At 45.1% G+C, this 13,702-nt stretch overlaps 2 protein-coding genes across 6 annotated transcripts in view; one reads left to right on the plus strand and one right to left on the minus strand.

Annotated features, from left to right (window-relative positions):
* Positions 1-9,787, plus strand: part of LOC103738200 (nuclear body protein SP140-like protein) — a 77,829-nt gene extending 68,042 nt beyond the window's left edge. For 4 of the 5 annotated variants that reach the window (XM_008838061.3, XM_017799380.2, XM_017799378.2 and 1 more), the window contains 5 exons: positions 5,830-5,942; positions 7,327-7,447; positions 7,713-7,784; positions 8,312-8,455; positions 9,498-9,787. In XM_008838061.3, coding sequence (XP_008836283.2) covers positions 5,830-5,942; positions 7,327-7,447; positions 7,713-7,784; positions 8,312-8,455; positions 9,498-9,626 — 579 coding nt within the window. In that variant the 3' untranslated portion in view covers positions 9,627-9,787. The remainder of the gene's footprint in view (positions 1-5,829; positions 5,943-7,326; positions 7,448-7,712; positions 7,785-8,311; positions 8,456-9,497) is intronic. The other variant, XM_017799379.2, reaches the window with a different exon arrangement.
* Positions 9,788-11,869: 2,082 nt separating this feature from the next.
* The window catches only part of LOC103738242 (nuclear body protein SP140-like protein), a 31,217-nt gene continuing 29,384 nt past the window's right edge, over positions 11,870-13,702 (minus strand). The window contains exons 5-6 of the mRNA XM_008838118.3: positions 12,781-12,824; positions 11,870-12,200 (exon numbers count right to left, since the gene is read on the minus strand). Coding sequence (XP_008836340.2) covers positions 12,109-12,200; positions 12,781-12,824 — 136 coding nt within the window. The 3' untranslated portion in view covers positions 11,870-12,108. The remainder of the gene's footprint in view (positions 12,201-12,780; positions 12,825-13,702) is intronic.

The raw sequence follows: 13,702 nt of genomic DNA on the forward strand, positions 1-13,702 counted from the left end.
TTATAGTTTTTAAATTGACCACTTACAATAAAGTTTGATTTTGTATTAGGTGCTACTATGGTTGATACTTTCAGACACTGTACAACATGAGAGGGCAGGACTTCTTTGAGCATTAAAACATTTAGATAGAGATAGAAACAATCTTTAAAAATAGAAAGACAAGGAACTGGTGAGATGGTTCAGCAGGTAAAGGTGCTAGCCACCAAGTCAGATGACCTGAGTTCCGTCCCCAGGACCCACATGGTGGAAAGAATCAACTCCCCCAAATTTTCCTTTGATCACTACATAAGTGTCAGTGCATGTGCATGCCCACACACATATAGACATGCACACAAAATAAAACATAATGTAATTAAAAGTCTTAATAAATATTTTTAAAATAATGGTAAGACAAAACTGACTTTCCACCAATCAGGGGAGCTCGTGCCTGCCTGCACTTCAGAGGCTGAGCAAGGGGACTGGAGTGAGTTTGAGGCCAGCCTGGGACCTGTCTCACTTCTCACAGCCATCTAACACATACATACATACATACATCCACACATACAGACAGACACATGCATGCATGCATCACACATACATTCACACATACATACATATATGCATGCATACCAAAAGATCTGAATTCCATACTGTCTTAAAATTAAATAGAAAATATGGGCTAAAATTGAAAAAGCAAGATAATATTAAAATGTACAAAACAATACTTAATATCCATTGTCTCTGCAAGCTGAGCTTAAACAGTGTCTGTTTTCACTGTTATTCTGGGTCTATTTCTAAATGAAATAAGAATGGAACAAAAGTTTCCTTAGAAACATCCTATGGTCACTCTGGATGATCTAATGTAGAATTCCCCCTTGGGGATTTATGTCACTTGAGTCTATAGCTATACAGGGGACTTGCTTTTCCTTTATCGCATACTTGAGAATATAGTGATGTGATACCCGGCAAGACTGCTACAATGATTTGGATGCGGTACCAGTGTGAACCCAAGGGTTCATATGTTAGCATTTAAGCTACATTATGAGGTATGGGGCAGTGATACTTAGTCCAATTCTGGTGTGTAGAGCTGGAAGAGGTAAATAGGATGAGATAAGGTCATCAGGGTTCAGCCCTTATGAATGAAAACTGATGGCCTTATTAAAACAGAGAGAAGGCTGACATGGTGGCACACACCTATAATCCTAGCACTCAGAGGCCGAAGTAGGAAGCTGGAGAGTTTGGGGCCAATCTGAGCTACACAGAGAGAGATCTTTTTTAAAAAAAAAAAATTTAAAAGAAATGAGAGATAATTTACAAAGGTGCCAAAAATGTTACAAGATGGAATTAAGTTAGAAGGATATGGAATTGGGCATCTCTGCCAGAAGCATCCTTCTGTGAGTTTCATTGGAAACCATCCCATGTCCTTATTTCCCCTCAAAGGTGGGTATGGGAGATAGAACATTAGACCACTGAGGCCTATCCAGGAGGGGCAAGGAGCAAATTTGAGAGGAAACAACATTTTCAGAAGGCAGTAAAAAGAAAGGAAACAGCCCAGTATGTGCTCAAGATTGAGCACCAACCAGGAGGGGCAAGTCACGCCTAGTTTGCAAGTTCTAGGTGTAGACCTGTCCTTGTCCTGCAGAGGAGTGCCTGCAGAATGAATGGCCCTTCCTGGAGCCCCTGGGCTCAGTCTCAAGGGAGCCATGGGGAGGGGGGAGCCGGTCAGGATCAAAACCATCACCGCTGAGCAAAGCACGGTGCTTTTTCCCTTGGTCTGCTTGACTGGTGCTCGTTCATGTGCAAACCATCCTGATCACCAGACCCTGTCCATTCTCTGCTTGCCACAAGGCTGCCTACTTAGGGGTCTGCCAAAACCTTGGCCAATCCCCTCCTTACTCTGAGTCATACCCTGATACTGTTCATGGTAGTGAGATGGACATTTTAAGCAAGCTCAGCTTTCTGCATAACGGCAAGGGGTGCCTTTCACTATAGAACACTGCACAGCCGGACAGAACACCAACAGAGAGCTGGTAGAAAGGGGTCCTCTGGACCTGGAACAAATACACTTTCCTCAGCTCAGCCCTCCCATGATGAATCAGGGAGCCAGGGCAGGGCTCAGTCCTCAGTCCACTGTGGTCCACCAAGCGTACCAGATATATCTGATGGATACTACAGATTGGGTAGCAGTGGTCCACAGTCACAAGAGGAGCTTGGGAAAATTGCAGTTCTCGGGCAGCATCTCAAATCAATAATACCATTAGAATCTTAGGGGCAAGAACCTAGGTAATTTCCGATTGTAGCTAAGGTCAAGAGCCTATGTTCTCAAGCACTCTTTATGGGAAAGGGCAAGGGAGCCTGTGCTGGTTAATTTTGTCAACTTCACACAAACTTGAGTCCCCCAGGAAGAAGGAACTTCAAATGAGGAATTGTTTCCATCAGATTGGCCTGTGGCATGTATATGAGACACGTGGCAGTCTCACCTGCTGAGTGTGTGTTAGAACATTCTCAGGATGTTTAAGCATCCAGTGGTAGGATCCTAGGTACCTGGTTTTGTTTGTTGCTTTTCTTCCTCAGTGCTAAGTATCAAACCCAGACCTTGTGTAAGCTAGGTTGAACACTGTACTGCTGAGCTGTACCCTCAAGCCCTGAATTTTTTTAAAGTCCCCTAGGTGATTTTAGTCTATAACAAGCTAATGACTACTGCTAAATATCAGAATAAATTTCTTGTTAGAAAGACTTAAAGGATAAGGACGTCAATGGTGGAGAACTTGTCTAGCTTGCTCCAAGGTCCCTGGGTTCAAACCCCAGCACTAGAAAATAAATAAATAGAGCCAGCCTCCAGCACTTGGGAGGCAGAGGCAGGCAGATCTCTGTGAGGCCAGCTGGGGCTACAGGGAGACCCTGCCTCAAAAAGACCAAACCAAACCAAACAATAAAACAAACAAAAAAGCAAAAATAAATAGGAACTGGAGATGCGGCTTAATGGTACAATGCTCCCCTAGGCCTGGGTCCATCCCCAGTACCCACCCCACATTAAAAAGGCACATCTCAAGTTTTCAGGATTTTTAGATGATGGAACTCCAAGGACAGGATCCTGTGTTACTGTTCTTTCTCAGGATCCACTTGGAGTGTCTTTATGGGATGGTGATTCAGAAACCTTGACCCAGCAGCCTAAAAATACTGTTCGGTATATAAGTCTCACCTGTTGCTACAAAACGCAAAGGCTGTTCCAAGGCGCTCTGCCAGGACAACCTCAAGAACCCTGTGAATGTGCCCAAACATGTCCCTAGGGCCGCTCAAGGTTCCTATTTAAAGAGATCCCATGGGCCAGATACATCTTGGAGCCTAGAATCTGTACCTTCCTGTGTGTCTTTTATTAAATGTCTAAATGAAGAGAAATCACAAACTATAATGGGCTCAGGGGGCCCAGGATGACACTACTGCCTCATCAGGCATTTTCCTTTGCTGGCACTGTGGTAAATAGAGTCTCTGCACCCCCGAGAGCAGCAGGCCCTACAAATACTGAGAATGAGATGAGATTTTAAAAGTTGAGTAAGTAGGACTGGTGTTGAGCTAGATATCTGAGCTGGGAACAGGGAGGAATCAGGGTTCACATCCGAGCTTCTGGGAAGAGGATGTGTGGTTGAAGATGGAGAGAGAAAAGAGGAACAGATTCTGCTTTAAACACAGGGAAAGACATCTCACATCTCAGGGAGTAAGAAACAGAGCGTGGCTATTGGAGGCTCCAAAGGAAGCCAGGCTACAGGTCTGAAAGTCTGGGGATGTGTGTGATATGTGTGGTCATGGGAGGAGCTGTGGACATCAGGGAAAATGAAATGAGCCAAGGACATAGGACAGAACCCCAAGGAATCCCCACACTCTGAGAGCAGAGCCAGAAAAGAAAGAGGCAGAGCATTAGGGAAAGCTCCGAGAGTGGGGTTTTGTGGAATGAAGCGTGGAGTGCTTCCTTCTAGAAGGAAGGGCTGGAGCAGTGCTCTCTGCCACCTCCCACCTATCAGAGTCCCAGCTCACATCTCTGGAAGGGCCTGTCCCTAAGCCTGTGCATTACTTGGTGTTCAGACCGTCACACCGGGGTATGAGCACCCTTTTCCATCCCATGGTGTAGAAAAAACATCTCATTAGGTGCAAAATCACCTACCTATTGGACGAAATGTTTCCCTACCACACAGTTACCCCCAAACTGCCCTTTCTACTCACATGACCATAAGAGGATTTAGGGGCCCACCCTTCTGGGTATTTCTCCAGTACAGACACATGGGACTCACATACAGGAACTATACAGTGCAGGAGTACATATGTCATTACATAGATTATCATCCAAAGAATTCCTTGCTCACCAGTGGGCTCCTTCCTTAACAATTGTGTGTGTGTGTGTGTGTGTACACATGTGTGTATGTTTGGGGCACTTGTGTGCACATACGTGAGGTCAACCTCGGGTGTTGTTCCTCCGGTACCATCTTCCTTGGTTTGCGAGACGATCTGTCACTGACCTGGAGCTCACAGATTAGGCTAGCCTGGCTAGTCAGCAATTCCCAGGGACCTGACTGTCACCATCCCCCCAGCGCTGGGATTACAAGGGTGTGCCACCAGTCCTAGCTTTTTTAAAAGTGGGTTATGGAGCTGTAACTTAGGTCCTCCTGCTCACTTGGCAAGAACTATACTGAATGAGCTATCTCCACAGCCCCCTTAATACAGTCTTACTGTAAAGCAAATTCCATTTTTTAGCATGTTGGTCTCCACAATAATTACATGCAAGTACTGTCAAATATATTAACGTTGCTAAAGGAAATAAATCTGGCTAATGATCACCCACACTGAGATTGGTTAGAAATGCAGTATCAGTCAATTTTCTGGGTCCTTCCATCTTCTTTTTATAGAACAAGGTTACCAGCTCATTAATGGGCCCAGAAAATCAGAGCCTTGATCTTCAGCCATGGGTGATTACCATGACTACACGCATTGGACATTAGAAGTGGCATTCCACACTAATATGCCAAGTTGGCTAAGTCATGGGGCTCTTCGCCAAGGTCCTATAGGCAAGAGCCCTGTCCTTCCTGGTACTCAGCTAATCATTCGTACCCTTGGCCCTTCCACCCAGACTTGCTGATATGGAGTTAGAATCCATAGTCCAGGAACTGCTCTCCTGGCTCTTTCCTTACCTCATAAGAAGCTGATGGTACAGTGCTTGCCCAGCAAGCACCTAGCAAGTTGCAGAAAACCACACAGCCACTACTCAGGTATGGAGGTACATGTGCAAAGATCTGGGTTTGATCCACAGCACTGAAAAACAAACAAAACCTAGCAAGTTGCAGAAAACCACACAGCCACTACTCAGGTATGGAGGTACATACCTGCACCCCAGCACGTGGGAGGCTGAGGCAGGAGGATCAGAAATCAAGGCCAGCCTTGGCTACATAGCAAGTTCAAGGCTGGGCGACATGAGAAGACCCTTATCTCAAGAACTCAAAAGAGTAAACAAACAAACAAATGTAGCCAGATGAGACGTTGTATTTCTGAGTCAGGCTTTTCTGAATAATAAATTTATCTGGTCAGCCTAATTCTCTTTTTTGTCACTGTTGTTATTAGCTAGACTTTGTGTGTCAGAATCACCATTTTCATAAAAAGTTTTTCTAATCTGACACACCGTAGCCATTCCCTGAACTTTATTTTAGACTAGAATGTCTTCTTCTAAAACCTCTGCTCAGTCTTATTTTGTAATATTTTGAGGAGAAATATTTGAGGCGCCACCTGGTACAGGCAAAGGCTATGTGTTCTAGAATTCTGGAGTCACGCTGATCTTGATGCTGTCTACAACATTTCCTCTTCTAGCTGGAAAACTCAAAAAAGTGTAAAGTGTGTCGCCAAGGAGGGAAGTTGCACACCTGTAGTTGTGGAAAATCCTATCATAAGAATTGCCACATCCCGCCCGTGGAAACTGTGAGGTCAGTGAGAAGCCCTGCCCTGGCCCTTCCTTCTCACAGCACCCCTCCTCCCTCCACACACCCACATGCTGCTGGGCTACTGTCTCCAGTAGGATGTGTCTTCATGCAGTGGGAGCACGGCCCTCAGTCTCAGATCCAGAAGTATTCAGAACTATTTAAGGGTATTCCCTGAAGCAGATAAATGGAAAAAAAGGCTTCCAAGTGGTTACTGGTAAGAAGTGTCACTCCATCTCCCCTATGCACTCTGTTGGGTGATGACATTATATGCTGGCTGTTCATTTTAGTCATCCACCATCCCCTATGGGATCACAAAGTTGATTAAAGTTAGTACTGCAATGGTCCTTCAAAAGTCCACCCCAGCAATCTATCAAGCCAGTTGCTTCTGGGCCACAGAACCCAGCATAAGACCTATGAATACTGAGTGTCAGTCCCCTGAGGCACCTCTTTGTTACAGATGTGTCCCTGGACAGAGATGACAATATGTGAAAATCTATGAAGTTGATAATGAGTTCTGTGTGTGGTACGGGCAGAATTACTGTGTCCAGAATAATCTCTACTGGGAACACATCTGTCCCTGTGAGGACAGAGCACTGCCCTCTCATAGTGAGATGAGTCATATGACCCACCTGGTCCCCATCACAAGGGATTAGTGAAAACCTCTTCTGACCAGCTGGACAATCCACAGAGGCACAAAATAGATCAGCTCTTCTTCCTCCTTCCTGTGCAGCTCCCAACCCCACACTATGGGCACTTCGGAACGAGCACCTCAAGCAAGCACTGGGTGGCCAAGGAAGGCAAACACGGTGGGATGGGTCATTGTATTCACTTGATTACTGAGACCTCCTGGCATAGAGTGCTTGGTAGAGAAGGTAGAGGATAAATCTTGGGATAAATGGAAAATATTTGACACCATCAGTAAACTTCCTTTCCAAGAAATTCTGCAGCACAGACTCTAGCTGCAAGATGAAAGGGTGTCTATAGCTTGTGCCCTCTGCTTATTCCAACCACCCTTAGAAACAAGAGCTGGTTTCCTGCTTTTTACTGTAGTCTGATTGGTTCATCAAAGTTCAAGACTCCTGGGCTTAAGATACTAAGTTCCCTGTTATGGCCAAACAGGACTCATTGTCAAGATCCCAGTGGTAACCTCAAGTTTTGAGATAGATAAGAGTCCATCACTTCCTTGGGCACCTCAGTTAATAGATTATCACTTCTGACAGAAGTGATATTGCATATTGAGCCCAAATGGAGTGCCAATGCTGAGACCTCTAAGAAAGAAACTGAATACAAGGTGGAAGCCACCTGTTGTTCTTGAACAGATTATCAGCCACAGGAATGGTAGGTGGTTCATAGACTGCCCTTGCTCACCTCATGCCTGACCCCTCAGAAACTCATGGCGTTGTACCTTCTGCAAGACAAAGGCTATTCGGTTAAGGTGCCAAGAAAGTCAACCACGTCATGAAGAATCTAAGATCCTGGCGAAGAGGATGCTGCCTATGGAACAGCTGGTGAGTCAGTGTGAACCTGTCACCTGGTTCCCACAGAGGAACGCAGTCTTTTATAGAAGGTAAGGAATGGTATCCAAGGCAAATCGTGCTGTGCATTGATCACATGACCTGACGCTAAGATTCATACTCAAGACATGAGTATTTGCATTCCATGTTTGTTTCAAAGAGGCCTAAGGTCGGGGACTTGTGCACTGTACCCCAGCATTCACACAGGCCTTTTCTCTCCAAATTGTCTTCCACTTAAAATTGCCTCCGTCTTTTACAGAAATGTGAGCTGCTTCTCTTGATTATCTATTGTCATCCAGAAAGTAGCTTTTTTGCCAAAAAACCACATCAAGTGAGTAACAGCAACAAAACTGGAAAGTTGTGGTTGGGTTCCCCTGGGTACAGTTACCTTTCTCTTTGCCCTGTTGGGGGAGACCTTGTGCAGGCCCCCATAGAAAATTACTGGGTGGGAAGGGGCTGTATGCAACAGAAATTTGTTTCTCAACATTCTTGAAGCTTGCAGTCTGAGGCTAGGGTGCTAGCATGGTTGGGATCTGCTGAGGGCCTTCTTCTGAGTTACAGGTGGCTCACATCTCACCGTGTTCTTATGTGGTGGGAAAAGAGAGAGAAACCTCCCTGGAGTCTCAAGAAGGATGCTAATCCCACTCACGAGGGCTATACCTTCATGACATATTTACCTCTCAAAGGCTTTACCTCCTAGTTCCAGCACACTAGAGGAGGGTTAGGGCTTCCCCATATGAATTAGAGGGAGTGGGGGCACAAACTTTCAGACCCAGATTGTAACCATGGGAGTGTGTGGAAGAGCAGACTTGGCCCATGCTGCTATGATAGTCCTTGCTTTGATGCTTTCCTCAACAGAAGAAAGAAGACTTTCCAGACATCCAGGAGTACATGTGGTTAAACAAAATCAAGAACAGGCTGAATAAGAAAGTATACCGCAAGGTGCATAGGTTTGTGTGGGACATGCGCCTCATCTTTCAGAACCACAGCATATTTTACAAAGTTAGTACTTCTTCCTGCTTCCCTTTTTAAAAAATTAAATCACTTTATCTTCCATATTATGGATGGTAAATGTAATTGTCCCCATTATGGGGCAAGCCTACAGAATTAAAATTTGTAAATAGTTTAAAAAGCCTTGTGATGCAGGCAGGGGAAGTAGCACTGAACTAGAAGGTGTCACTGCAAACAAGATCTTGGAACCTCTGCGTCTACTCTTTGCTGGAGAGTGGATTCTCACCCGTGGAGAGCAACAGGCAACAGATCTGTTTGCTGTTATGAGAAAAAGCAGTATATTTTAAAGACAACTAGTTATCTCTTCCCTAAAGGAAGATACCAAATCAAATCAGACAATCTAAAATCTCAAAAGGTCCAGAATTTGAAACACTTTGAGGACCAATGTGACACAAGTGGAAAATCCCACAGCACAAAACTTTGTTTCATCCAGAGAAGTATTGAATATATAATGTAAAATTATCTCCAGGCTATCAATGAAGTATTTATATAAAACAAAGGAATGTTGTGTTTCTACTTGGGTCCCATCCTTGTGACATCTCATTATGGATATGCAAATATTCCAAAATCTGAAATACAAAATACTTCTGATCTCAGACATTTTGGGTAAGGGATTTTCAACTTCCAATACTATTTTTTTGCTTCTCTGTCTTTCCAAGGAAGAGAATCAAACTGTTAGGGAATATAGCCTTCTCTTCAATTGTGTGTGTGTGTGTGTGTGTGTGTGTGTGTGTGTGTGTGTTGGGGGAGGGGCGGTGAACATCAGACCTCATGAGTGGAGGTCAGGGGACAATTCTCAGGAGTCAGTTTTCTCTTTCCATCATGTGAGCCCTGGGGATCAAACTCAGGTTTGTCAGGCTTTTGGGCAGTGCCTTTACCCACTGAGCCATCTCACTGGCCTCATAACCTCCTCTTAACTGGATTAAATCTCATCATTTGGAATAGTCTAAATGAGGCTCTGGGTTATCGGGAGCACTGGCCAGCCAAGGTTATTAAACAATGGCTATTATTGGTTTTGTGTTTCCTTTTCCAGGACACCAAGTTTGTCAATCTGGGAGTTACAGTAGGTGCCCAATTTGAGATGAAGTTCAAAAGCATTTTTTCAATCCAGGATACAAGCAAAACCATTCAACAGTTCAAGCCCATCATTTTGTTGACATAACTCGTTCCTGTGCTTTCCACTATCCATCCCTCCAGCAGCCAGTGATGCTCAGCCAACCCACCCTTCACTCTGCCCTTCAGTGTAGACAACCTGCTGTACTTCTTTTTCAAGCATTTTATATTGTCCTTCCTGTTCAATTATTTTTCTGAATAAAACTAAAACCTTGCAATGTACATCATTTGGGTTTATTGTCATGTGCTGCTTGAGCACACTAAAAAGCTGCCTCTGAATTGGGGTTGCCGCCCCCATTTCATACTCAAGTATGTTTGTCCCAAAGTGCCCTCCAAGAACTCTAGTCTAGGGATGGGCTGCCCCACCCCATAACTCTGTGACTCAGAGGAAAGAACAGCAAAAGAGCCCAAGAGTTAAAACATTGTCCTTGAGAGCAACTAGGAGGTAAACTATTTCCAACAGATGTTACTGCTGTTTATCCCATAGTGCAAAAGTGCCTATGGTGGGAAAGAAGTTCAGCTATGGGAAGCTCACCCGTGAAGAGAAGGCCCAATCGGGAATTGAAGCTCACTGCCTCAGCTTCCCCGGTAGGTCTCTGCTGGGAGTTGTGAGCAACTGATTTGATGATATCATCCCCATCTGTTGCTATTTGTTCTTTTACTTGGAAGCATCACCTGAGGGGACACATTGTCCTGCCCTGGACTCTATCAGGAACTCCAGCTGACTGCTGCAATGAGGCTTCCCCAGTTGATTTCTGTTGGATGTTTTGAGTACTTGAATTGATGATATTTTACTATCTATCTATCATCTATCTGTCTATCATCTATCATCTTTTGCTATTTATTCTTTTACTTTGGCTTGCTTTATATATAATAGACTCATTCATTCAAAGCCAAAAGTATGGCCATAGAAGATGATCATTCTCAGGACCACAGGAAACAAAACTCTTAGCAAGTTCTCTTATGCGGTAATTTGGAGTAAAAGTTACAAGTCTCTCTATAAAAGTCTATCTATCGCATACTGAGACAGGAGTCAGCACCCTGCATGAAGTAAGGACAGGATCCCCAGTCTGCCAATCATGAGCTGGTCACATTGGAGTGATTCTGTTAATAACCTACACAATAAGTTGTAACCACAATATTTGTTCTCCTGATTGGGATGACTAGTGTGTGGCCACTTCTCTGGCTGGGTGAAGATGGCATGCAAAGGGGGTGGGTGTAGGCTGCTCCCTGGTCTGGGTACAGTATGCTCAGAGAATAACCCATCTCAGTAAACCATACCTCATTGTCTATCCAGTTCCCACCATCTAGGCAGCACCAGCATGGCGGTGTTCCTCCTTTGGAAGTGCTCCCACTCTCGAGAGTTCCTTCTTACTTTTCCTTAATAATCTCTATTCACTCTGCTCACTCCTTACCCATATTTCCTTGTTTTTCTTGAGTGTGAGACAACAAACTCAGAAGCCAGTGGCTCAGCCTATCTTCGGTGACCACCGATCACCTAGCACCCTAGGTCCCCAAGTCAAGCTCACCAAAAGTTGAGAAAGGCCCTACTACTTTTAAAACCCCACATCAAAAGTGTAGGGCTGAAAGATCGAACCCTCTAACCATGTGCCTGGATTTTAAAAGATACTCTGTTTCATTGTTTAGTTAGATTTCAAGACAGGCAAGCATGGGGATAACTTGGCCACCTGAGACCCTGCTTGGCTTGAGCTAGACACACAGAGCCCTTTCTCATCAAAGCATTTACCAACCTGAGCCCCTCACTTGCATTGAGCTGCGCCTGCGCACACACACACACACACACACACACACTTCTAAACAAAGTAATTAGCCATGCTCATGCTGACTTACAGATCCCCAGCAACCTTAGAACAGCATGCCTCCTTTTATGCCCACACACATATCTAACTCCTCCTCCTGGGCCCATAAAAGGAAGCCCAGGGCAGATTCTGGATGCTGTTGAGTGGCATTCTTGCTCAGGGTCTGCTGCCCCTTTGTAGTCTATCTATTCTGTGCTTTCACTTTGCTTCTGAATAAAATCCATTACTACTTGGCTATGTGTGTGCTTCTTCAATTCTTTGAACAAGACACCAGGACCCTGGAGAGCCCAGGTCCAGACGGAGACCCCTAGCAACATCATTATGTAGGCCAGGCTGCATCTTCCCCTAGCCTCTCTGTTATCTCCAGACACACCCAGCTAATGAATACTGTGGGAATTTCAGGAGTTCTATGCCAAGAAAGGGATACAAAGGTCAAATACATATTTTATAATGCCACAAAGAGACATGATCATGTGAAAGGAAAAAAAAAACAAACAAAACAAATACAGCATCTTCTTTCTACTCTGACATTACACGAACACCCCAAGTCAGCAAATACTGCTCCACCTCTCCACATTTTCACAAGCATCAGAAAAGTTGGGGTGCAGAGAATGTGTGGGCTCCTCAATGTCCTCCAAATAGAATTCCTCGTCAAACAGCTGTGAAATCTTGAGCCGAGCTCTGCGTCCAGGAGCCCAGGGCACACAGTCCTCACCCTCCCTGTCCATCTGCATCGTGACCTTCGGTGCCCAGGCAGACTTCCAGGAGTTCCTCATCACTGGATTCTGAATCACTGCTGATCACTGCACAGAGCAACAAAACCATTTGGGGTCTCAGTGAGTGACCTAAGAGCCAACACAGCTGGAACCCCATAATCCAGAGACATCAGGAAAGATCCAGATGTTTGAAGAACAGCAGCAATGACTCCAGTCGCTGCCACTGAAGCTGACTGAAGGACAGCACCGCAGCCAGCCGCGTGTCTCATCGCCATCGCCTGCTTTTCCTTTTGCCTTTCTCGCTGTCTCTATCCATTTCTCTGCCCTGTTGGCTCCTACCTTTATGTTCTCTCAATCTGTATATCGCCAGTGCTTTCTGCTTCCGCTCTTCTCACCTCCTTACCTCACCCCTGCTATATACATCCTCTGACTTCCTGACCTAATGTGTCTCCCCTTGGCTAGCTCCTCCTTCCCAGATCTCTCAGGACTTTCCCATTGCCTTGTCAGGGAAACGCTCCTCGGACTGAATTCCAGTGCCCATCATGGCTCCCTGCATCCATCGGAGCTCCCAGAGCCTTTGGGTTGGACTCTGAGGGCATGCTCAGCTAGTTCCCTCCACTGTGGCTCACAGGGATCACCCATCACAAACATCATCAGTCAGCCTTACCAATTACTTCATCTACTTGGTTCTGCAGTATATTTGGCCTGTTCCTGATTCACGAAACAAGGTCATGTGTAGTTTTCATACATGCACAAGTTTGTCCCTGGAAAAAGAGAATGCTTTTTGAAGAATTTAGGTGTTAGATAATGAACCCCTGGCATCTCCCAGGCCTCAGCCCACTTGCCTCCCTCACATCTTAGCAAGTAGCTAGAGGCTAGCTCAGATGCATTAAAGAGGCAGGAGATGGGGACATAATGAGCTAATACACAACTGGTCGTTCAAAATGTGAAATTCAGGCAGGTGAAGTGGCTCAGTGGGTAAAAGTGCTTGTGCCGGGCAATCTGAGTTTGATCCCTGGAACACACTGTAGAAGAAAGTCGATTCCCACAAGTTGTCATTCGACCTCCATACACATGCTGTATCTTGTATGCACCTGCACGTGCGCGTACACACATACACGCACAACTACTACTCTTAGTAATAATAATAATAACAATGTTTTAAAAGTGAGATTCAATGCAATCTTTGCCTTGTTCATCGTGTGGCTGTAGGATGAGAGTCTTGTCTAATCATTTGTCCTTTTACAGTTGGAGAGCATTAGATTCATCTGGAACTGAAGAGACAGTAAAGAAAGGAGTATCTAGAACCACAGCTGGAAACATCCTGAGCTCTGGAAGCTACAGTGAGCTGCCCCTCAGGAGAAAATACCGTCTTCTGAGGACCCCAGCTCAGCTCCAGCAAGCCCTGCTAGCCTCTTCCCCTTTCCATCTTGCTAGACTTCATCCTCATTCTCTCTCCTTCTCAACTTTTCCACCAGAATCCTATCTGCAAACCATAGGGGGGTATTTCCACATCATGGTTCTACCAGATTCCAGGGTTCCTCTCTCTCTCTCCTCTCTCTCTCTCTCTCTCTCTCTCTCTCTCTCTC

This window comes from Nannospalax galili, unplaced genomic scaffold (genome assembly GCF_000622305.1).
Source record: "Nannospalax galili isolate Female #2095 unplaced genomic scaffold, S.galili_v1.0 scaffold1138, whole genome shotgun sequence".
Classification (NCBI taxonomy): domain Eukaryota; kingdom Metazoa; phylum Chordata; class Mammalia; order Rodentia; family Spalacidae; genus Nannospalax; species Nannospalax galili.